General features: G+C 40.5%; 1 protein-coding gene across 2 annotated transcripts in view; it reads right to left on the bottom strand.

Moving 5' to 3' along the window:
• The window catches only part of Psd3 (pleckstrin and Sec7 domain containing 3), a 439,685-nt gene that overhangs the window by 309,646 nt on the left and 104,922 nt on the right, over positions 1–25,117 (bottom strand). For both annotated transcript variants that reach the window (XM_057753140.1, XM_057753141.1), the window contains exon 2: positions 1,388–1,496. In XM_057753140.1, coding sequence (XP_057609123.1) covers positions 1,388–1,496 — 109 coding nt within the window. The remainder of the gene's footprint in view (positions 1–1,387; positions 1,497–25,117) is intronic.

Genomic DNA, 25,117 nt, shown 5'->3' with positions numbered 1-25,117 from the left:
AGCCAAAGAGTTTCAGACTGTATTAAGGTGTTTACAAACTATTAACAATAATGATGTTTTAAATTATTTCACTGTATTGTATCATATCTAAACATTTCTAAATATTAAAATATTAATATTCACTTTAAGACTAAAAGAAAAAAGTAATATGCATGCCTTGTCTTCTTATGAATCTTGAAATGTTTTTATATAATCCCAACTAACACGCAAATCTAAAATAGTTACTTGTTTTCAACCAAACACCAACTACATTAGGTCAAATTCCTTACACATCTAAAACAGATACCAAGGGCTAAATAATGATATAGGTGAAAACAGTAATGATTATCAGTCTAAATGTCACTGTTGAAGACTGGGGATATGGACACGAGGACATGCTACCCATCCTGATCAATACGACAAACAAAATCAGAAGCACTTGCTACGTACCAAGCATGATTCTGAGATCTTTGCAATCACATTCTATATCCTCAAAACAACTGAGCTATGTCACTGCAATCTTTTTTTAAAGATTAGAAAACTGAAGTTGGATAATTTACACAATGACCCAAAGGTGAGTTACAAGCCAAAGATTCAAACTCAGTAAGTCTAACTCCAAACACAAGCTTTCAGCCCTTTCTGTCTTCCAAAAGGCCTACCTCTTCCTTCACCAACAGTCTTCCATAGATATAGATAAGTGTTCTGAAACTCTACAAGCATGTGTATTTTATGCCATCTTATAGGAAAATGTATTCATAAGTGTACTGTTTCAACTGACTGAGAGCTCAGGCCTGGGGTCAGACAATATGGAGTAAAGTCCTAGACCTGTTATGAGCAATTGTGATCGGAAGGATACCATACTCAAAGTACATAATACAGTGCAGACATGGAAGTCATCGAGTAAGTTAGTATGATTACTAATATTAGTAACGATATTAGTTCTATCTGTTCTAGGCAGTTTTGAAGAGAGTTGCTTCTAATTTAAAATTTGACAGTTAGATTGGACAAATAGGTTTGCAAAAGAAAGCTCTCCTAAGGTTACACTGTCTGAAGAATTTGTGGCATTGACTCTCCATAATATACAATGGTAGTAAAAACTAAAGCGTAGGTATATAGAACAACAGCAAATACAGACAATAAAACCTTAATAAGAATTAGTTAATTCTTGAAATCTGAAGTATTAGAAACAGAAAATTCTTCAAAGAAGATGACTTGAAATTCCTGAGAGCCACCTTTAGGAACTACAACCAGTTCTAGTTTTGGAAGGCTGCTCTAGAGAACAGCTGGACCACACAGACTTCACGGTGGAAAGCAGGAAGTGATGTAGTGATGTAGATAAATACAGTACTCAGAAATAGGTGGGGCCACATTATCTTTTACCTGCAGGACAATGTTGGCAAGCACTTACTAGTATCTGGAGATTTCTCTTCTGACTTCCCAAATAGAAATTCGTACTTGGCCTTGGCAACACTCTGGGAATGTGCTGATGCAGTGTTACCCCAAACAAACGTCTCTGCCTGCAGTGAGAGCGAAACAAAGGCGTCATTACAATACAACGGAACAAATAATAATTACCCAAGATGAAAATGATCAAACCCTCGTGATGCATAATCGCTCAAAATGAAACAAGAAAAATCAGAATACCATCGGGATACACAGTTTCAGCAGTGAGCCCCAGACAAAGCACAGTGTCCACATGACATGCACGGGGAAGACAAGAACAGGTGAGGAGACAGCCATAACCGTGGAGCAAAACCATGATAAACTGTTCTAAAACCTTTATGTGGCTGGGGAGAGCTCAGTTCGTGATGTGCTTGCCATATGCACATAGAGACCAGAGTCTAATATCTCGAATTTAGGTTTAAAAAAAGCAGGTGTTGGAGACATGAGTTTGTAGTCCCAGCCCTGGGAAGCCGGGTGGGCCAGCCTGGACTACTCAGTGAACTGCAGAACAATGAGACCCTGTTTCAAAGTGATTGGCCCCTGAGGAATGACATCAACGGTTGACCCCTGGCTTTCACATTCAAACTCACAAACACGTATCCACTTTAACAGGCTTCACATGCATACATAAACAGAAAGTTTATGTTACTTTTTAGCTATTAAAAACTATTTTACAAGCTGGACTTGATGGCATAAAGACCCCAGCACTCAGGACACAAAGGCAGGTGGATTTCTAATTTTGAGGCCAGTCTGGTCTACAAAGTAAGTGCCAAGACAGCCAGGACCACACAGAAAAATGCTGCCTCAGAGAAAAATAACAAATAAAAATTATTTGCTTATGCTATTTTTCTGAATGATTAATATCACTCAGTCAAAATTTAAAATATTTCTCTCTATGGGGTTGTTGAGTCACCACAGAAAGAAAGTAGTTTTTCTCCCAAAAATGACCACATCTGTACATGAGAAACACCATGCAGCTAAACAAGCATACACAGGACTGCCATTCCCTCCACTAATGCTATCTGTCTTAAATTTGAGCATCTGCCCAGTGTCCTCTCTCATTCGTAAAAAATGCTCTTTGAAAGAAAGCTACAGTGGGAAAGGTGGTTCAAATCATGATTTTGAATTCCCAAGACTTTCCTGACCACTTTAGACAACTGTCAAAACTTGAGGGGTTCCTATTTCTGGCCTAAAACTAAGTACTGAATGAAATGGGATCTATAGACATTGGGGAGTCATTGTCTTGCCTCTACTGTGAAAGAAAACGTCCAGATCCTGTTTTCATTCCCGGGAGGCAGGCTTGCACATCCAGCATATGAAGAGATTACAGAAGGACATTATCAATAGCTTTTTCTTGGCTACCAGGTGACCTTCAAGGATCCTTAGAATGCCTACACCAATTTCTATCTTGACTATGAAACATCTATTCTCATGTCTGACCCACAACTGACCCTGCCTCCTGGGGGACAATAACATTCAGGGTTATATGAACAACCAAGAAGCTAGCTACTTAAAGCAAGATTGTCTTAGAACTCCTATAACAGCCTTTGAAGCAGAAATGACTAGAAATGATAGAAGCCCCGTTACAATGCCATCACCCCACTACAGACCAGTTCAGCGTGTGGTATCACCCGTCAGTGTCACCCATCACCTCGATCTTCTATATTATCAAAAAGTTAAAGCCGGGCGGTGGTGGCGCACGCCTTTAATCCCAGCACTTGGGAGGCAGAGGCAGGCGGATCTCTGTGAGTTCGAGACCAGCCTGGTCTACAAGAGCTAGTTCCAGGACAGGCTCCAAAACCACAGAGAAACCCTGTCTCGAAAAAACAAAAACAAAACAAAACAAAAAAAAAAAACAACAACAACAAAAAAGTTAACTTGCAGAATTTTGAAACAGAATTCCTAAAAATAACTCTGTAATCATTTAATATTCAGATTGCAAAATTCATCTCTGGGAATTCTTCTTCATGTAATGTGTTTAACAAGTATAGGTTAATTATCCTTTTCCCCAACAGAGAGAAAAATAATCATAATCTGTGTATTTAGAGAGCTTCTGCTAATAAAAGAGGAACTCCCCCAGGGATACCCAACAGAAAGTGACCTAATTTGGAAGATGCTTATGGAAGGCTCTCTGAGGAAGTGATGCCTGCAGAAATGGTAAGAAGTGATGCTGGGTAAGGAGAGCAACATATACTACACAAAGGGGCACTTGAAAATGACTAGCCTATGTATACCAAGAGAAGGCCAAGAAGCACAGAACAGGTAAGGGGGCAGCTCAGAGACCCACAGACAGAGCAGCATGGATCAGAAGCAGTGATTAAACAAGCATGGAACACTTGGGGAAGGAAGTCTCATCTTAATCAGGTAACTTTTGGCTGTCTCACATTGACAATAAACAATAACCAGGGCAGTGAGTATATGGAGCAAGAATTTAAAGCATACTTCTCTATGAGTTTTAATCACACTGATGGGGAAAAGACCCCCCCCCCACTATCAATGCTGGAAGCAGGAGGGAGAGCTGACCCTGTGGTCATAAGTGTGGGTGAGCCATCCCTGACGTCCACCAGCTGCAGAATTGAGCCAACACTGTTAGCTCAGGTGTGGGTAAGCCAGCCTCGAAATGGTGACCACAGGAGAGTTGTCCCCATTACCCATCAATGCCTGAGATGGGTGGGATAGATGGCCCTGTGGTCATAAGAATGGCAGAGCCATCCCTGACCCCTATCAGCTGAGCAGTCCCTCCACCTCGCCAGGGCAGCACAATGGAGCCAACATGGTTAGCACAGATGAGTCAACCACGAAACTGCGACCATGGGAGAGCTGTCCCCATTTCCCATCTGGCAGCCTAACCCTAAAGATGCCCTGGCGCAGACCCAGGGTTATGACTTAGCCGGCCCCGACATCCACTCCATCTATGATCTGCTGGAGCACGTGAAGGGAGCTGACCCACAGACCTGAAGCTGCAGGATTTCCACAATACAGGACATGAGTGGGATGTTCAGGAAGGGGCCCAGCATTGAATGTGTAGTGGACCAGACCAACGTCTCTGCGAAGAACACTTGCAGGTAGAGATGTATGGACCAAGGGGTATACAGCGTGACCTGTTGGGTCGCACTGCAGCTTCCATGATGAGATTTTTAATTTCTTCCCTTTTCTTTCTTTTTTCTCTTATGTTATTTTCTCCATTTTTCTTTTTTGTTTTTTAAATTTTTTTTTTGAATTTTGTTATATTCAGTGGGGTGGAGGAGAATTTGCAGGGGCAGAGGGAGGATGTGAAGGGACAGGGAATGAATGGAATCAAGATACCTGATATGAAAAATACATAAAATAAATAAATGTTATTTAAAAAATACTGATACAAGGAAGTTCTCAAACATTAGCACAAATGAACATAATCCATAACCCACAGCACTTATTAAAACACATGTGTGTGGTGCAATCAAGAGCTTCAGAATCAGGTAGTACAGTGCCTGAAAATGTGCACCTTCTAGCATCCAGGTGATGCTGATGATTCTGAATTCATTGTCTGCACCACAGCTCCTGACTGGTGTGCTTTTCATACTTTATGGTATGTAAGAATCAACTGGAGGTCTTACTATTGGCTGTGCAGGTCTCGTATTGAGCAGACCACATCTGAGTATCTACACTTGCAGGCCCTCTCTAAGCTGGAGACGGATGCAGTCAGCATTAAAAGCATACTCAGGTTCTCAGAGAAGGAAATATTTTTAAGGGCTGCTCCATCTAGGAGTAACACAAATGAAAGTGCCTCAATTTGACAAAGTGCTCCATTATTTTGGCAACTGTGGGGACCCCTACATCCAGGCTCAGATCAAAGCATTACTATCCCTCCACTCACTAAGTGAAGTAAAACTCATTCTCCCCACATCAGCTATCTTACGACTGTGAGGCCTGCTGATGCTGCTCTTCCCATGCTAATCCTTTTAGGATTTCACCTCTCTCCAGAATAATTTGTATAGCTATTTGAAATAATCAGCTTGATTAAAGACACACATGATTCAGTAATACGTTTTTCAGTCTATATTACTATTTGAATAAAACATATTCCCTTTGCTTTATCACAATTACTTTAGGAGCATAAATCTCTTTAATAAGCGTACAGAATAGGGACTGGGGATGAGCTCAGCAGTAGGAGTACATGTTTAGCATGCATGACAACCTTGATCCAATCCCTGACACCTAAAATAAAAATTAAGTGGATGTACAGGACTTATATCTCAAGTTAAATGATGAGGACTAAAGTCCAGCTCAGCAGATACCAGCTATTCCTCAATACTCCACACATTCTCCTCTTGAGACTACCTGCTGTGCAAGAGTACTATAGAAACTGTATAGCTGGCACGTGGTGACACATGCTTGTGGTCTTGGCATTCAGAAGACTTAGGAGTGAAGGTTGGCAACTCAAGGTCAAACTGATCTATATTGGGAGACACTATGTACAGCCACTTTGGAAATCAGTATGGCGATTTTTCAGAAAATTAGGAAACAATCTACCTCAAGACCCAGCAATACCATTCTTGGGCATATACACCAAGGATGCTCCAACATACCACAAGGACATGTGCTCAACTATGTTCACAGCAGCGCTTTATTCATAATAGCCAGAACCTGGAAACAACCTAAATATGCCTCAACCGAAGAATGGATAAGGAAAATGTAGTAAAATTACACAATGAAGTACTACATAGAGGTAAAAAAAAAAAAAAAAACGATGGCATCTTGAAATTTGCAGGCAAATGGATGAACCTAGGAAAAACCATATTGAGTGAGGTAACCCAGACTCAGAAAGACAGATATAATATGTACTCACTCACAAGTGGCTTTTAGATATAAAGCAAAGAAAAAACAGCCTATAGTCCACAACCCAAAAAAAAACAAAGACAACAAAGAGGACTCCAAGAGAGAGACAAACATGAATCTACATAGGAAGGAGAAAAGGACAAGATCTCCTAAGTAAACTGCGAGTGGGGGGGGGCACAAGAGATGGTAAAAGGAGAGGGGGAGAAAAGAAGGGGAATGGAGATATATGTGTCGTTCAATAAAAATAATAAATAAATAAATAAAATAGATAAACATTAAATTTGAAAAAAAAAAGGAAAGAAGGAATGAAAGAAGGACAAAAGAGCAAAATCCAGTATTACAATGAACATCTTTAATCTGGATCTAAAACATTTTAGGCACTGACAAAACACCACAAAAAGAAAATTCCACATTCAACCTCATGTTGCAGGACAAAGTGAAAATGAAGGCACAGTAAAAATGTTAAGTGAAATTTCTTGCAGACCATGGATATATGGTATATATAAAATGTAAGGCATTTCATTATACCTACACAAATATTTCCATACTAAAACTTCCATCAAAGTCTAACTACTCCTAATCCCATCCATTCTCAATGGGAGATACAAAATTTGGAGTTCAATTTTTTTGAGAGTCTCTCTAATTCTGAAGCATAGTAATTCTTCATATTTCTGAACCACCTTCACAGACTTCATTACAGAGTAACTAGCATAGCAATTTTTCTTTGTGATAAGTTTACAGTGGTGAGATCACCAATGTATAACATATATGCTGTGCAGACAAGCACAAGAATATCAGTAAAATCTCAGCCTCAGAGAGCAACTTCTGTGGGAGCAGGTCCGAGTCATCAAGCTCTGCAGGCCCCAGTGAGCAACCTCCTTGGGACCAAGTCCAAGCTAGAGAACTCCTTTGGACCAGGCCAAGCCAGTGTGCTCTCAGTGGGAGCAGGCCCTAGCCAGCAACCTCCTCAAGAGCAGGTACGAGCCAGTGACCTCCAAGGTATCAGGCCCAAGCTAGCAACCTCTGTAGGAACAGACTTGAGCCAGCAACATCCACAGGAGAAGCTCCAGCCAGTGACATCTTCGGGAGCAGGCCCAAGCAAGTGACCTCTATGGGAGCAGGCATGAACAACCTCAAGGATTGCAGAGAAACTTTCAGGAAAACCAAGGGACCTTCGGGAATGCCTCCAAGCGACCTCCAGAATGACTGAAACCATGGCCCCGACTCCACCACAAGGAACAACAATCTGAGCCTTGGATCCACTGGCACCTGGAAGAGTGATCACCAGAGACATGGCCTCAACTATACCAATCAGAGGAAAAAATGGGTAGACAAGATAAGAACACACTCAACATCACAAAGAGCAACACAGCACCACCAAAAACTAGTGGCTCATACAACAGCAAGATTTGAACACACCAGCAGAAAAAAATGACCTAAAAAAATAACTTTAGGAGAACGTTTGAGGCCCTAAACCGAAAATGAAAATCTCTCTCAAAGAAATGGAAGAAAAGACAAAAACTGGAAGAAAGCAAAACTCTCTTAAAGAAAATCAAGAAAAAGCAATCAAACAGGTGAAAGAAACAATTCAAGACTTGAAAACAGAAATAGATGAAATAAGGAAATCACAAACCGAGGGAATTCTGGAAACAGAAAATATGGGAAAACAGTCAGGAACCACAAGTGTAAGCATTAACAACAGACTACAAGAGATGGAAGAGAGAATCTCAAGCATTGAATATACAATAGAGGAAATATACTCACAGATCAAAGAAAACATTAAATCTAACAAAAACCTAACACAAAATACCCAGGAGATATAGACCAAAGAAAAGACCAAAGCTAAAACTGATGGGAAAAGAAGAAGAAGAAGAGGAAAAAGAAGAAGAAGGAGGAGGAGGAGGAGGAGGAGGAGGAGGAGGAGGAGGAGGAGGAGGAGGAGGAGGAGGGAAGGAAGGAAGGAAGGAAGAAAGAAGAAAGAAGAAGAAGAAGCAGCCCAACTCAAAGCACAGAAAATATATTCAACAAAATCATAGAACCAAATTTTCCCAACCTAAAGAAAGATGTGTATATGAAGATACAAGAAGCTTATAGAACATCAAATAGACTGGACCAAACAATAACAAAAGTCCCCTTGACACATAATAATCAAACAGTAAACATACGGAATAAAGAAACAATATTAAGAGCTGCAAAGGAAAAGAGCCAAGTAACATATAAAGGCAGACCTATCAGAATTATACCTGACTTCTCAATGGAAACCATGAAGGCTAGACGGTCCTCGTCAAGCATTCTGCAGACATTAAGAGACCTCGGATGCCAGGCCAGACTACTTTACCAGCAAAACTTTCAATCACCATAGACTGAGAAAACACGATATTCCATGACAGAACCAGATTTAACTAATACCTTGCCTCAAACCCAGCCCTACACAAAGTACCAGAAGAAAAACTACATCCCACAAAACACAGACATTAGATGATCTCACGGCAGCAAAACCCAAAGAAGGGAAGAACACACACAATAACATCACCAAAAACAAAAACTAAAATTACAGGAACTAGCAATTACTGGTCATTAATAACCCTTAAAGTAAATGGACTCAGCTCACCTATAAAAAGGCACAGGCTAACAGAATGGATACAAAAACAGAATCCATCCTTCTGCTGCATAAAAAAACACACCTCAACCTCAAAGACAGACATCACCTCAGAGTAGAATTGGGAAAAAATTTTGAATAAATGGGCCTAAGAAACAAGCTGGTGTAGCTATCCTAACATGTAACAAAATAGACTTCAAACTAAATCGACGAAAAGAGACAAAGAAGGACATTTCATATTTGTCACAGAAAAAAATCCATCAAGAGTAAACCTCAGCCAGGCGATGGTGGCGCACGCCTTTAATCCCAGCACTCGGGAGGCAGAGGCAGGCGGATCTCTGTGAGTTCGAGACCAGCCTGGTCTACAGAGCTAGTTCCAGGACAGGCTCCAAAGCCACAGAGAAACCCTGTCTTGAAAAACCAAAAAAAAAAAAAGAGTAAACCTCAATACTGAACATCTATATTCCAAATACAAGGGCACTCTCATATATAAAAGAAACATTACTAAAGCTTAAGTCACATATTAAACCCCATACACTAATAGTGGGAGACTTTTAACACCCTATGCTCACCACTGGACAGGTCTGGCAGACAGAAACTTAACAGAGAAATAAGAGAACTAACAGCTGTTATGACTCAAATGAACTTAATATATAAGATATCTATAGAACATTCATCTAAACATAAAAGAATATACATTCTTCTCAGCACCTCATAGAACCTTCTCAAAAACTGACCACATACTAGATAAAAAGGCAAACCTCAAAGATACAAAACAATTAGAATAACCCCATGTATTTTATCAGATCACCATGACTTAAAATTAGAATTCAACAGTAAAACTAATTTCAGAAAGTCCACAAATACATGGAAATTATACAATGCTCACCCAAATCACCAATGAGTCAAGAAAGAAATAAAGGAAGAAATTAAAGACTTCCTAAAATTCAACAAAAGGACCATACAACATACCCAAATTTATGGGACACAGAGAAAACAGTGTTAAGAGAAAAGTTCACAGCACTAAAAATGCCTATATACACAAGCTGGGAAAATCCCACACTAGTAAGTTAACATAACACTCAAAAGTTCTAGAACAAAAGAAGCAAACTCACTCAGGAAGACTATAGGTCAAGAAATAATCAAATTGAGAGCTGAAATCAACAAAACAGAAACAAAAAACATAATACAAAAAAATCAATGATCTCCTTTTGGTGTCTTATTGCTCTAGCTAGGACCTCAAGAACTATATTAAATAGATATGAAGAGAGTGGACAACCATGTCTTGTGCCTGATTTCAGTGGGATCACTGTGAGTTTCTCTCCATTTAGTTTGATGTTGGCTGTTGGCTTGCTGTATATTGTCATTATTATGTTTAGGTATGTTCCTTGTATCCCTGCTGTCTCCAAGACCTTTATCATGAAGGGATGTTGTATTTTGTCGGAAGCTTTTTCAGCATCTAATGAGGTGATCATGTGGTTTTTATTTTTCAGTTTGTTTATATGGTGGATTACATTGACAGGTTTTTGTATGTTGAATCAAAGTCAGTCAGTTGAGTATTACAGATTGCTTTGGCCCAGAAAACATTAAGAGCTGAACTGAACAATCACTATAAAAGTAATATTTCATGACTCACTTAACATCAACTCTCAATTCCAACATTCCACATTTGATCTTGTTTAATCCCATCTGTCCTCATTATCCAGCAAAAGCCAAGTCCACTGAAAGCATGGTACTGTGTACATACCAAACAAACACAGGCAGGGACCTGAAGCTCAGGGCTGATATATTTCAGAAACATGGTTAGGTGTTCCTGGCTGTTGCCATTTTGAGTAATTCATGTTGAAGCCCTAATCCCCATATTCCAAACATGAGTGTATTTGGAAATCATTACAAGATCATGGGAACAGGTCCTAATCTGGGGTAGCTGATGACCTTCTAAGAAAACAAGATTAGAGACACAAAGAGATAAACAAAGCAACAACCACATGAAGACAAAGCAAGAAGTGACCACCTGAAGTCAAGGAAAGGGGCCTCAGTACTGACAGCACAAGGTCATAGACGGCTGGTCTCTAAAACGAGACAATTCATTTCTGCTGCATAAGCCCCTCAGTCTGTGATACGACAGCCTAGCAGACACACAGCAAACCTGAAACAACTAAAGGCAAAAAAGGAGTTGTCTACGGTGGACACATGGGAAATCTAGGTCATCTGTCAGGGTTCTCAATCTCATTAGTAAAAACATTCAAGAATAGAGTCAAAAGGAGGCTCAAGGACAATTTTATTAGTTTGAATGAAAAACCCCAAGGCAAACCTGTTGTAAACTGCACATACAGCCGAGAGGAGGATGGAGGAGAGGGCTGGAATAGTCATTTAAGGGGCACAGTGCTCAGATCCGTGATCAAGAAGCAATCGAATGGTGGGGAGAGGGGATTTAGAGAAAGAATAAGAAAGTTCAAGATGCTGGAGAGGGAGTCCAACATCTAAAGGAAAGCATACTTGGAAAGGATAAAGAAGAAAAAGAAAAGTTACGTTTTCCTGACTAACTCATACCTGAGTAGATTTACTGCACCAGGGAAGGAAAAATTAGGAAGGAAAAGAAATGGTCTAATTATTCCATGTATTTCATTAGCATTGATTAAAGTGACCTCACCTTCCTAGTGGTGGTCCCTTGACCAGAGTGAAAGACCAGGCCTCCACGGAAATGTTAGGTCAACGCCCAGGCCAAGCTTCTGCTCTCTTGACCAGGAGGATTTCCTTCTTTAACAAGAAGACAGAACTTGAGTCCCGCTGTTTCCTTTCAACTAGAAAGGGAATAAGGATGTGAGGGTGTACCCTTCCATCATTTCACAGAGAGCACTGAGGGTGTGAGGAGATGGGAAGTTGGATAACGTGGTGAATGGTTCAAGCCCACCTGCAGCCAGCAAGGCTGAGAGACTGGTTGGCTAGAAAAAGCAACTCAGAGAAGACAAAAGGAAAGGATTCTTATTCCTACAAGCTCTCAGCACCTACCCTGCCATAACCACTGATTTCTGTTTACACAGTCAGGTTTTGGGGGCTTATTAGGGACAGAGGAGTCCAGCAAAAAACAAAATCAAAAAATGGGGGCGATGGTAGGAGCAGGGAGAGAGAGATCACTTGATGATTTGGGGTAAGATGGCAAAATAAACAGACACATCTATGTTTGTCTTTCAAAATCATTAAAAGTAAAAAAAGGGGTTGGGGAGTGTTGGTGCATGCCTTTAATCCCAGCACTTGGAAGGCAGAGGCAGGTGGATCTCTGTGAGCTTGAGGCCTGGTCTACAAAGTGAGTTCCAGGAAAATTAGAGTTAAATAAACAGTGAAACCCTGTCCAAAAAAAAAAAAAAAGTACAAAAAGGGAGTGTTTGTTTATACATTAGATAGAGAGATAAATTAATTAAAAACCCATAAGTATAAAAAGGGGGTCATGAAATTTTTTAAGCAAGTCATCTAAGGGTTAGAGTTTGCAAAAGTCTGCAGAAGCAAGGAACAAATTTGGATCATACTCAGACCAGAGAAAGGGAAGTAGCCGCAGGGGCACATATGGTAAAGTCATGAAGAAAAGTAAAGTCATAATTAAATTAAATTCCAGGACTCTCCAGCATTATTCAAGTGGGCCTTAAATGCAATCACAGGTGTTCTGAGGAAGCAAAGAGAGAGACCAAACAGAAGTGTGTGACAAAGAACAGCAAAGCAGACTCACAGAACAGATGCTAATGCCCTTGGCTCTGAAGTCCCCAGAGGAAGCACTGTCAAGCTGGGACTAAGAGCAGAACCCTCCTTGTGGACTCTAGAGCGCTAAGAAAATAAACTCGTATTGTTTTAAACTAAGGTTCTTACAGCAGTCACAGAAAACTAAGGTTGAAACAGAAACATGCACACAACAGCACACGTCCACGTCTACATTCACGTGTGCTTTGATTTTGTAAACAAAAGCCATGTTTGTGATTTGTTTTCTGGAAATACCTGCCTGCTGACTCTAAGAACTAATCAGTTGTTAATGAAATCATCACAAGACTAACATGGAATGTGCTGTCCTCTACTGTCCTCGTTAGTACAGTGAGTCCAAATATAATGTGGTGCTTTTCCACTATAATTAAAACTTTTGCTGCCATTAAAAGCTGTCTATTACCTAGAAGCATCCACAATCATCCATTCTTTCAGTTGTCCTGAAATAGACGGGGAGATTCAATACTAACACGCACATTTTCCCTAAAAATATAACCGACTTGTGCCTCCATGTAAACAAGACAAACAAAACACCGGTGCTTGAGAAGACTGGGCAGCCCGCTATTCCCACTATTCCCTATTCCCTGACAGGTTAATTGCATCGTCCAGAAGTCAATAACAACATCAAATGGGGCATAGAGCATCTCGAGAGTAGAGAAGCTAAAAGCATCCAGCAGAAAAGCGGAGTAAGTGAAAGGCTAGATCTTTCATTTCTAAAAGTTAGAAACCCTTCACGTCAGTAAAGGATGGTGCGGGAAAGGGCCACAGGTCAGAACACAATGGCAAGTAGCGGCAGTCAGTTCCCTGGCCTAGTCCTTTGCTAGCTTGGCTGCCAGTCTGTTGTGAACAGTGTGAGCAAAAGAGACAAAACTGAATCCATGCCCTTCGTAAAGTCCCTGGAGGTTCGTTCTCATTTTCCTACCAGCTGCTGTCTAATCACTATGCCCACTTCCTGAGAGCAGCTTCCCTGGGACAACAGCAAATGGACATTCAGCTGCTCCCTAGGGGAGGTGAAAGTCAGAGCCAGGGTCCAATGGGGGCAGAAACCAGGAGCTCCAGAGCGCCACCCAGCGTTACACTACTTCCCATCAATATGAAAGCAAGCCTGTCACAGACCTACACACATCCTCCACTGGCAACCTCGGCATGGACCCAACCAAGTGAGAAGATTACATTCCTCCTGCAAGGATCTGAGCCCACCCTAGATACGACTCTACTAACTCATAAGCCATTAGAGCTTTGCAAACAGTTACTCCTGCTTTATTTATTTAATTATCTGTTTGTTTACTGGATGTGTGCTGTAGAATGTTGGAAAATAAGATGCTAACCATTCATCTATTAAAAAAAAAGCCTTCTATAAAGCAATTTCAAGATAACTGTGTCAAGTTTTCCTCATAGCTCCTTCACTAAGATAGCAGTTATCCAGAGAGTTAGGGAGCTTCAAAGAAACGGTTTAAAAGAAAATTAACAACCAAATACTATTAGCTCATAATATCCCCTCCTCCGCCTTTCCCAGCCTTTCACAATTAGTCATGACAGATGGGTGGGCCCTTTGACAGCTAATGAGCAGGCCCAGCGAATCAAGTTCACCTTTGTTTGGTTGGTTTTTTGGTGTTTTTGTTTTTTGTTTTTCCTTCCCAAAGTGACATTTTTGCCTTCCTCAGGCTCTGGGTTTGTGTATTTCTGATACTTTAAAATTCATAATTGAAGCAAATGAAATGAGGAGCCCCCCCTTTTTTTTAAGACAGGGTTTCTTTGTAGCTTTGGAGCCTGTCCTAGAATTAGCTCTTGTAGACCAAGCTGGCCTCAAACTCACAGAGATCCACTTGCCTCTGTCTCCCCAGTGCTCGGATTAAAGATGTGCGCCACCACCGCCCAGCGAGGAGTCACATTTTTAAAAAATAAAAACAAAACACTCTAAGAGTCTGAAATTGTGGCAATCAGCCATCCACACCACATGCAGAGGATATTCCTGAACCTATGTTAGGAAGGCCAGGAAACTATCCAAGTCAACACGACATAATCAGAAACCCTAAGAAAACTCAAGTTATCTATAAATAAATGTTGTCCCATGCTTTTTCAGACCCCGGCCAGCTGGCCTTGGTGAGTTCCCCATAGAACATCCCCATTGCCTCAGTGTGTGGGTGCACCCCTCGCGGTCCTGAGTTCCTTGCTCGTGCTCTCTCTCCTTCTGCTCCTCCTTTGGATCGTGAGACTTCTGCCCGGGGTCTGAAAAAGCATGGGACAAAACCGGACTCGCTGAACATAGCGGACAATGAGGACTACTGAGAACTGAAGAACAATGGCAATGGGTTTTTCATCCTATTGCACATAATGGCTTTGTGGGAGCCTAGGTAGTTTGGATGCTCACCTTAATAGACCTGGATGGAGGTGGGTGGTTCTTGGACCTCCCACAGTGCAGAGAAACCTGATTGCTCTTTGGGCTGAGGAGGGAGGAAGACTTGATTGGGGGAGGGGGGGAAATGGGAGGTGGTGGCGGGGAAGAGGCAGAAATCTTTAATAATTAAATAAAAAAATAGAAAATGCAAAAATAAATAGATAAATAAATAAATAAATGTTGTTCATAAATGCTCCTCCATGTATTCTTTTATAAATAGAAACGGTCAGGTACTGAGAACAAGCCATGTGCACAGAATGTAGCAAGACTCCAGAACACAGCGTCCATATAGCCGAGGCAAACACGGACACCAGAAGAAACATTATGTCCAGAAAACAGAAATGACTCAAAAAATTAGATTAATTATCAGGCAAACATTAATTATTTGTGGTACAGATGATTTGTTTACCATATTCTTATTGAAGAGGATAAAGATAGTGAAATATATGGAGTGGGTGCCCCTGCTAATTCTAAAAGTTATGTTAGTGCTTTGCCAGTAAAATCATTTCTTCAAATCTCACTGGTAAGTTTATACTGTTTTAGTTTACTGTGATAAACACCATAACCAAAAGCAACTTACAGTTTATTTCAACTTGCAGCTTACAGTTCATCACGCAGGGAAGTCAGGGCAAGATCTCAAGGTAGGAATCTAGAAGCAGGAACTATGGTTCTGATTACATAAGAATTCTGCTTAGTGGCTTGGTCCTCATCGACTGTTCAGATTGCTTCTTTTACTCAACTTAAGAAAGACCACATTCATGCCAAGAGTGGCATCACCCACAATAGGTTGGTCCTCCCACATCAATAATTAATCAAGAAAAAGTTCTCAGACATATCTTCAAGCCAATCTATATTCACTGCCTCTTGCCTAGTTTGTGTCATGTTGACAAAAACAAAAAGCAAAAAACCAGCAGCAGGATGTATTAGCTGACCAGTTTTCTTTTTCCTTTTTAAAATTTATGTGCATTGGTGTTTTGCCTGCAGGTTTGTCTGTGTGAGGGTGCCAGATCCCCTGGAACTGAAGTTACAGACTGTTGGGAGCTGCCATGCAGGTGCTGGGAATTGAACCTAGGTCTTCTAAAGAGCAACCAGTACTCTTAACTTCTGAGCCATCTCTCCAGCCCCTGCCCAGTTTTCAGTAACAAACTCTTAACATACAAGCTTCAAGTCAAGTCCTAATGGTCAGTCAACAATTTAAACAAGACAAAATGACGTGAATCTTGACTTCCAAAGCTGTTCACTATTTAAAGGGCTTCGGGACACTAACTCTACCTACAAGATCCAACAGTTCCCTGTTTGTATGGCTTTTGCTGTACAAAGACACAAAATCCCACCTGTAACAAATGCCCAGATAGAAGCTATCACTACAAGGATTAAACTTCTAAGAAGCAAAATACTTGTTAAAAGCAAATACTTCCTGAAATACGTTTTTAAAATTTGATATTTTTGTTAATTCTTTGAGATTTTTCCAATATATTTTAAAGATAAGCACTGCCCATATCCAATTCCTCCTATAATCACTTTCTCTACTTTCACAATCCTTCCTACAAACCTGAGATATCTTCCTTAAGAACAAGCAAAAAGTCGTAAGGAACAGCGGAACAGCTGCTGACCAAGAGTAAAGTCCATCCCTTTCAAGTCTCATCCACCTCCACAATACAAGCTACAACCACAAAGCATAGATAAATTAGCATTTCTTACTTATTCCAAGTCTGTTAAAGTTGTTCATTGCTGTTTCCAATGGCTTTAAATTTATGTTGCTCAGTAAGAACAACAGGCAGACATAGAATTGCTTTGAGACCATCCAAGGCAAAGATGTGACGACACTGGAGAAGCAACCTTTGCTTTCCATGAACTAAGAAACAAAATGCAAATGCAGATGCAGACTGCCTCTGCTTTTAAACACTAGTGAAGAAATGATTCACCACCTTCATAAAGTATGTGGCCAACTCCACCACACCCTATCCCACCATCTTTACTCTGCACAGTTGAGGATTCGGTTTATTCTTTTTACCTGTGTGTAGAAGGAGCAGTGGGCTGCCTTCCCGGCTCCCGGCCGCCCGGCTAGTTTTCACCCGAAATAATAACAAATTGTATTCATTTAAACACTGCCTGACCCATTAGTGCTAGCCTCTTATTGGCTAATGCTCACATCTTGACTAACCCATATCTAATAATCTGTGTGGCACCACGAGGTCGTGGCTTACCAGCAAGATTCTAACCAGCGTCCATCTGGGAGAGGAGATTCATGCTGTCTGACTCACTTCCCTTCTTCCCAGCATTCTGTTCTGTCTACTCCACCCACCTACGTTCTGACCTATCAGGCCAAGCAGGTTCTTTATTAATTAACCAATGAAAGCAGCACATAGAAAAAAGACCCACCTACATCACCTGTGCACCTACCAAAGGAACTCAGACACACACATAAGATACTTCCCAGGTTTAGATTTAAAGAAAGCTTCATGTTTTACTGAAGATGTGCTGGATAGTTTCATGTCAACTCGACACAAACTAAAGTCATTTGAAAGGAAGGAACCTCAATTAAGAAAAAGCCTCCATAAGATCAAGCTGTGTGCAAGCCTGCAGGGCATTTTCTTAATTAGTGATTGATGGAGGAAGGTAGCCTGGTGGTCCTGGGAACTATAAAAAAGTAGGTTGAGCAAGCCATGGGAAGCAAACCAGTAAGCAGCACTCCTCCATGGTCTCTGCATCAGCTCCTGCCTCCTGGTTCCTACACTGTTTGAGTTCTTGTCCTGACTTCCTTCAGTGATGAACAGAGATATGGAAGTGTAAACCAAATAAACCTTTTCTTCCCCAACTTACGTTTGTGGTCATGGTGCTTCATCACAGTAACAATAACCCTAAGATGGATGTGGCTCAAAGAACATAATATTTTACCACGTCTTCTCGAGAGTTACTTGATGGAAACCAGAAACCTGTCTTGTATCAGAGAAAATAAAAGCAGAGCTCCAAATAATTAGATTATAAGAAAACTTGGAAATCCACACATAAAGTGCAAAAATTGCCTACAAATTGTATTGATAACCATGATAATAAAATGTGGCTAATGAAATTGATAGCTTCTCTTAATTTATGAACAAAGATTCCCGATATGAGTCTGATTACAAACCCTTAATTGTGCTTTAGGGAGATGAGGATAAAATTGGTTTATGACAAGGGCAAACTAATTAGAACTATAAAGAGGTGTGACATAATTGGGGTATAATTCTATTATTTGAAGCACAATCACCAGCCAACACAGTCACAATTCAGAAGGCAGATTTTTTTTCCAGAATGACCAAAGTAGACAATACTAAAAAAAACAAAAAAAAACTATGCTATTATTATAACCTTATTCCTATCTCAAAAGACCCCCAGGAGCTGTCACATGTGAGCAACTTTAAAAGACTTTGTTACTTCCTAACTATGCATGTGTGAACAGAGAGAGGCTCTGACTAAGGCTATACCTCAATAAGGGGCGGGAGGGAAAAGGAGGGAGAATAAGAAACTGGATGGATTAAAAAAAAAAAAAACCCTAAAGTCGATAGTAAGGGACCAAGATTCAGGGAGGAGTAGAGGAAAATCTTGACTTATTCAGTAACTTGAATTTTCAGTATGTGCACGTGTTACTTAAATAAGTAAACTTGAAGCTCTAAGAGCAAAACCTCAAGAACAGAGAATAGGGAGCACTGGCTCTTTATACCTGCAGACTGCCTTACACGGTCCTTCAATCAAATACAGCTAAAATTCCCTCAAACAAGATGGGGCACGTACGCTTCCACCCAACCACAATCTATCTATCCATTCATTCATCTTCCCATATCATAAAAGTTGTCTGGTCTAGAAAAAGAAGGCAAGCAAACACATTTGGTTTATACCAATCAGTGTGGGCTAATAAAATCCTGATGGGTAATTTTGGGTATAGTCATTCCAAAAGGCATCTAAGAACTGATTTGAGCCTACACCCTCCAGTGGGAATCAAGAAATTGACTTCTAGAAAATTCCACAATGATTCTGATAAAGCTGTCTCAAGGGTCACACAGTGAGAAGACACTGCTCTAATTCAAGCAAACTAACCTTTCCACACATCCCAAATTAAATGAACCGGATCAACCTTACAAATGATATCCGGTTATTTTGTACAGATGACAAAGTGATGAATAACACAGGTCCTCGAGGAGCACGCAGATCATGGTGGAGTCAGGTGGAGGACGGCTGTTTTGGTCAGCTGCCACAGATCTGGCTGCAGCCGTTAATAATTAGCCTTCAACCGCTAGAGCCTTTCAATGAATGCTCATTTGTTGCTCAGATACGGAGGCTGCTGGGGGAACAACTGAGGCTTTGCTCCAGGTCCAAGAAAGAGAGAATCAGCTCAGGCTACCCTTCTTTTGGAACACAGGCTAAAGAGGCAGAGCCTGCCTATAATGTCACAGGAAGAGTTCTGGAACCAAAGAACACAAGTTATATCCATCACTTCCGCTCATATTCTAGGATGAGAGAGCTGAACTACAAAAAGAAATTAATTCTGAAGCCCAAACCATTCCACTTCTCATTGGGAACACTAGTAGATGTCCTGGCAGAGAAGCCACTGCAAAAAATCTAATTGCATACCAAGCAGGACGGAGGGGAATAACACAAAGCTATATCATGCCATTCAAAATAGCATATGATTTGAACTTATGAATGCTTTATACCTAGAATTTTCCATTTACTATTTTCATACTCAGGTTAACCATTGGTTACTAAGGCCATGGAGCATGAAACTTCTAAGGGAGACCACTGTACAGTCCTCATTTCACTACGGGATACTAACATTCACACACAGACAAGCAAGACAGTCTAGACATCACCACAGACACTGTCTTCTCTCTCACTTCCACTTCTAACCAATCTTCTTCAATGTCAATTTATTCCCATGGTACCTCTCTAATATCATCTTTTAATTCAAGTACAGTCATATTCCTCTTTATGCTATCCTCATCCAGACTAGGACCTGGCAACAGTCACAATGATGAGGATTGCTGTGCGCTGATTTGTGACTTCACCATTGCAGACCTGACCACTGAGGTCAAGGTGAGCTAATATTTTTCCAGGTTTAGTCCTATACTTGAGAATTTCAAAACTAGGCTCTTCCACATTAAAAATTTCCAACTGTCTCTATGCTCAGGGCAAAATCCTCAATTCACTGGCACAGAATCTATCTACTTCTGACCCCTCCTCATCTCTGAAGCGTCATACCCTACTTCGCTTCTTACTTTCCCAGATGCCCAGAACCTCTCCTTTCTCACCTCGTGTGCTATTTTACAGATAATCTGGAATGCTCTTCCTCACTGTCCTCAATTCCTGATCTCAGGCATTTTGCCAGTGTCCTTTCCTCCCAACTGGTCCAGAACACAGCAGCTCCCAAGGTTCTCAGAAGGTTCTCTAGCAGGAAGTCACTGCTTCCAAAGCTTATGAGATCACCATGCTCATGACCAACTTCTATGACTGAAGAAGGGTGAAGACAGCATCACAGAAAATCCAAGTGTCCTGTACTGTGAAAAATGAATCTTTGCCAAGACACTTTCAATGTCTTGAGGCATAAATAGACATAGTCTATTAGAACCTAACTTTAAAGAGTTTCTTATCAAAATTTTTTCACTACAATTGTCTTGAAATTTTATCACAATTTCAGTTCTATATAGTCTGACTTAAATTTGCTGTATTTTGTTTGTTTGTTTTCAATGCCAAGATGAATCCCAGAGCCTCAACAAAGCTAGGCAAACACTTCAGTGCAGGATCATTCTCCCAATCCTATTCATTTATATGTATGTACTATATAAAGCCAAAATATGGGGCATGATGATCTAAGATCAATTCCCAGCACCCCACTCAGCCCCAGAAAAAGTTGAGCATAATACCATACACTTGTAATCCCCGTGCAGGGGAGAACCCACTCATAACCTCCCATAACTCCGACTCCCTTAGGATCTGTTGCCCCAGGCCTCTGCAGGCAACTGCAATTCATGTCCAAAGACACACACACATACACATGGCTAAAAATAAATATTTTCTTTTAAAAATAAATCATACATATTATTTGTAGTTATGAGTATTCTCATATGGAGGTCTTTAAAAATATCATTCAGGCACTGTATTTGTCCTTAGCAAATGGCATAATAAATTGTATATACTGTCTGACAGAAAGATTCCCAAGTAATAGTTGGCAGTGTACACTCCCCCTACCACACAGCACACATTCCATTCAGCCAGTTCTGATACCACTAATGACTGGCTCAAGTTCCTGATAAAGCCATATTAAATCTGTGACAATGACATTCACTTTATAAACAATGTATATTTAAAATGAACATAGGTCAGCTGTGATTCTAAAAATCTTGTCATGAGTATGAAGGACTCCTTTTAAACTTTTTCTCAACATTAAAAATGTTACAGTCCCTAATATGGCTCAGTGCTTCTAACTGTGAAGACTTGAGGCCAGTCTGTGGACCCACATGATAGAAGAACTGACTCTTGCAAGTTGTCATCTGACCTACAAACATGCACTGTGCACAGACAAATAAATAATTAAATTTAATAATGACAGAAGTTTGGAGGTTCCTTCATGGTGGGACTATACAATAGTACAAACACATGGTAAGGGTTTTGCTTTTTCTTTCAGAGTTGTTACTGCACCTCTACTGACATGTCCGTCTTCTCTAGTTGGCTAACAACACATTCAGAAGACTTGCGAGTTATTCCAGGTAGCTACCAACCTGATGCTCTATTTATCCCTTCTGTTGCCTGAAGTGCCTCCAGCTGCTTAAAAGCTATGTCCTAAAAGTTCTTTTTAGCTTTAAATTTTTTTTTTTTTAGAAATTATGCATGATTACATACCGTAAGTTAGGTGATGTGGGAGTCTTCTGTTTTGTGTTGATTTCATTGGCTAAATAAAGAAACTGTCTTGGCCCTTTAATAGGACAAAATTAGGTAGGCGGAGTAGACAGAACAGAACGCTGGGAGAAAGAAGCCAAGTCAGTCAGTCGCCATGATTCTCCCACTCCAGACAGACACAGGTTAAGATCTTTCCTGGTAAGCCAGCTCGTGGTACTACACAGAATATTAGAAATGGGTTAGATCAATATGTAAGAGCTAGCCAATAAGAGGTTAAAACTAATGGGCCAAGCAGTGTTTAAAAGAATACAGTTTCCGTGTAATTATTTCAGAGCATAAGCTAGCCATGCGGGTGGCCGGGTGCCAGGGACACAGCCCCGCCGCTCCTATTACTACAGTTAGAAACTATGCTGAGAACTTCACCTTCTCTTCTGGTTTGCTCTGTGTTGCTGGGAAAACCACCGTGACCAAAAGCAACTTGGGGAGGATTACTGTACCTTGCAGGTCCACCATCAAGGGAAACCAGTACGCGAACTCAAGGCAAGAGCATGAAGCAGAAACCACAGAGAAACGCTGCTTATCACTTGTTCCATCATCCGCCTCTCTTATAGTTAGGATGGTACTTTCCATGGCGGGCAGGGCCCTTACATCAATTACCAATCAAGAACATGTCCTATAGATATACCCACATGTCAGTCTTAGGGAGGCAATTCCTCAAACGGGGTTTCCTTCTCCCAGGTGACTCTAGTTTATGTCAAGTTGACAGCTGAAGCTAACTATCACATCTTCTTACATTAATCTTTATAACTAGCTGAAAAAATCTATTATCATTTTTCTATTTTCTATTATCATAGCTATCTTGCTGGCAAAGAAATATATGAAGGTTAAAAGTCATATCAGCCTAATTGTGGAATCACAATATGCCATGATCACTGGAAGAGACAGGCTTGGACACCATGTGTAGTCTGGACTACTACCATAGAAAACTTTCTCTCTTGATTTCAGCTTCAAAAAACTAAAATTTCCCTTAAGACTTGTCTCATGTGCATGCCAGAGTCTCACAAGGCTCACTCTACTACGAATTCTCATTTACTAACCTTAGCGGGGTCTGTTCTATATGCCTGATGAGTAATAGCTAAAATAACAAGCATCCACATCACAAATCTAGTCTATATCTCGAATATACTCCTGCACAAGAACTTCTATTATAGACCATAGCTGGAAGAAAACAAGAGACGAGAAATGGAGGAAATGAATGGTCAAGTGTTTTCTAGTATAAAGAATGAATTAACAGAATTAAAGTTCAACATGGCATTACGATTTTTCTCTTTTCCTTGCATGTGTGTGTGGTATATGTATGTGAAAATGCATGTCCACATGTGCACAGGGCAGATGTGTAAGGGGGATGCACATGTACTTGCTTGCATGAGCACATGGAAGCCCTAACTTGATATTATGGCTCTTCACCGATTGCTCTCTACTGTTATTTACTAGGCAAGGTCTCTCACTGAATCTGGAGCTCACTAATTCTAGTTTCTCTACCTAGCCAGCTTGCCCTGGGGATCCCTTCTCTCTGTCTCCCGAGGACCAGGACTACAGGAGGCTGCCATACCTGCCCAGCTTTTATGTAGTTTCTGGGGCAAGCACTTTATCCATCGAGTCATCTCCCTGCCAAACTTAGAGCTGAAAATATACAGCATACAGTATTGCGACATGAAACAAACACATCAGAGGCCACAGGAAGAGAAAGCCACTGCCCGCCCCTCAAATGTGCTGCATCTGTGGAGTACTCCCGCCACTGTGCTCCCTGTTGGCTACCACTCTGTGGCAGATGACATCTGGTTTGGGTAAATTATTTCCCATGTAATGTATTCCGTATAGGAACAACTTTCTCAAGTTCAGAGGAAAGAAGTATCTTAGGCAGGCAGCAAACATTTCTACATATTTAGATAAAACAGATTGATTAAAGTCCCTAATTCAAGTTAATTATTTTTTATTTTTCACACAAAATTCCATACAATCCAGAACATTTATTAGGTTTTTTGTTGTTGTTGTTTTGAGGGGCTTTTGTTGTTGTTGTTTTAATTTCAAAGACTCAGCTGCCTCAGAATCAGTTCTCAGAACAGGCAATGATGACTTCCTTAAAGAGTTACCTCCTCCGGCTATTGACTTCCCTAGGCAAGGCCTCCCTTGATCTCCAAAGCTGCTGTTATAAAAATCCTGAGAGGCTCGGAATTACTTTTCTGCAAAGAGGCACAAAAGATTCCTGCATCCACATGGATTCTCAACTCATTCCAAGTCAGTGGTTTGTCTTTTATAACCCCCTTTTACTTATTTTAAAACTCAAAGAAAGCATAACACTATAAATAAGAAAACCAGGATTGCTTCACAGGACATACACCTTATCCAGATTTTGAACTGTTTTATGCTTTTAGGTCAGACTTCTTATTTTTCTTTCATAAATCTCAAATTTATTTGTTAAAAATCCAGTGTTTAAAATAGACTACTAAACTACGATTTTATGACTACTTTATTCTTCATTGAAGCTCAGTCCACACAAAGGCTCATTCATGCTTAATTGCTATTTTTAATGTGTCTAACTCCCCGACTCATTGCCTAGAATATATTAACAATTAGGCATTCTCTTTCTCTGGAAGAAAAAGCAAAGTTCAGAATTATTTTTTTTCCATCTAATTTCCTCCACCCCACCCCAACTGCCATCCTGAATATCAACATTATTGTAAACTTTGCTGTTATCTATTACAATAGCTTCATTCATAGGTCATTCATAAATATCTCTCTGAATTCCTAGGCTTATGACTTTTAAACTCAGGGCCAGTGCTACAATTCAGAAGCTGTATGTCCCCCAGGAGTCCCATGTGACACAGGCTTGGGCTCAACTGGGAAGTGGTAAGATATTTAGGAAACAGCCCGTGTGGAGAGAGGGTTCCTGTAGGTTATGAAACTATATCCTTACACGGGATTGTGAATTGGAACCTTTTTCTATGTCTTCCCTTGCTTACCTGAATACTGGGGCTCAGACTCTAAGAATTACAACTGGTAACCCTCCAATTACAGATCTTGGTTCTAATCATGTATTCACAAATATTAAAAATATTTGTTTATTATGTCTACAGTATTCTGCTTGCATACATGCCTGAACACCAGAAGAGGACCCCAGATCTCATTATAGATGGTTGTGAGCCACCATGTGGTTGCTGGGAATTGAACTCAGGACCTCTAGAAGAATAGCCAGT

The sequence above is a fragment of the Chionomys nivalis genome, chromosome 20 (assembly GCF_950005125.1).
Source record: "Chionomys nivalis chromosome 20, mChiNiv1.1, whole genome shotgun sequence".
Taxonomy (NCBI): Eukaryota; Metazoa; Chordata; class Mammalia; order Rodentia; family Cricetidae; genus Chionomys; species Chionomys nivalis.
Note: the sequence above shows the minus strand (reverse complement) of the source record. Positions and strands in the feature narration are given on the sequence as shown.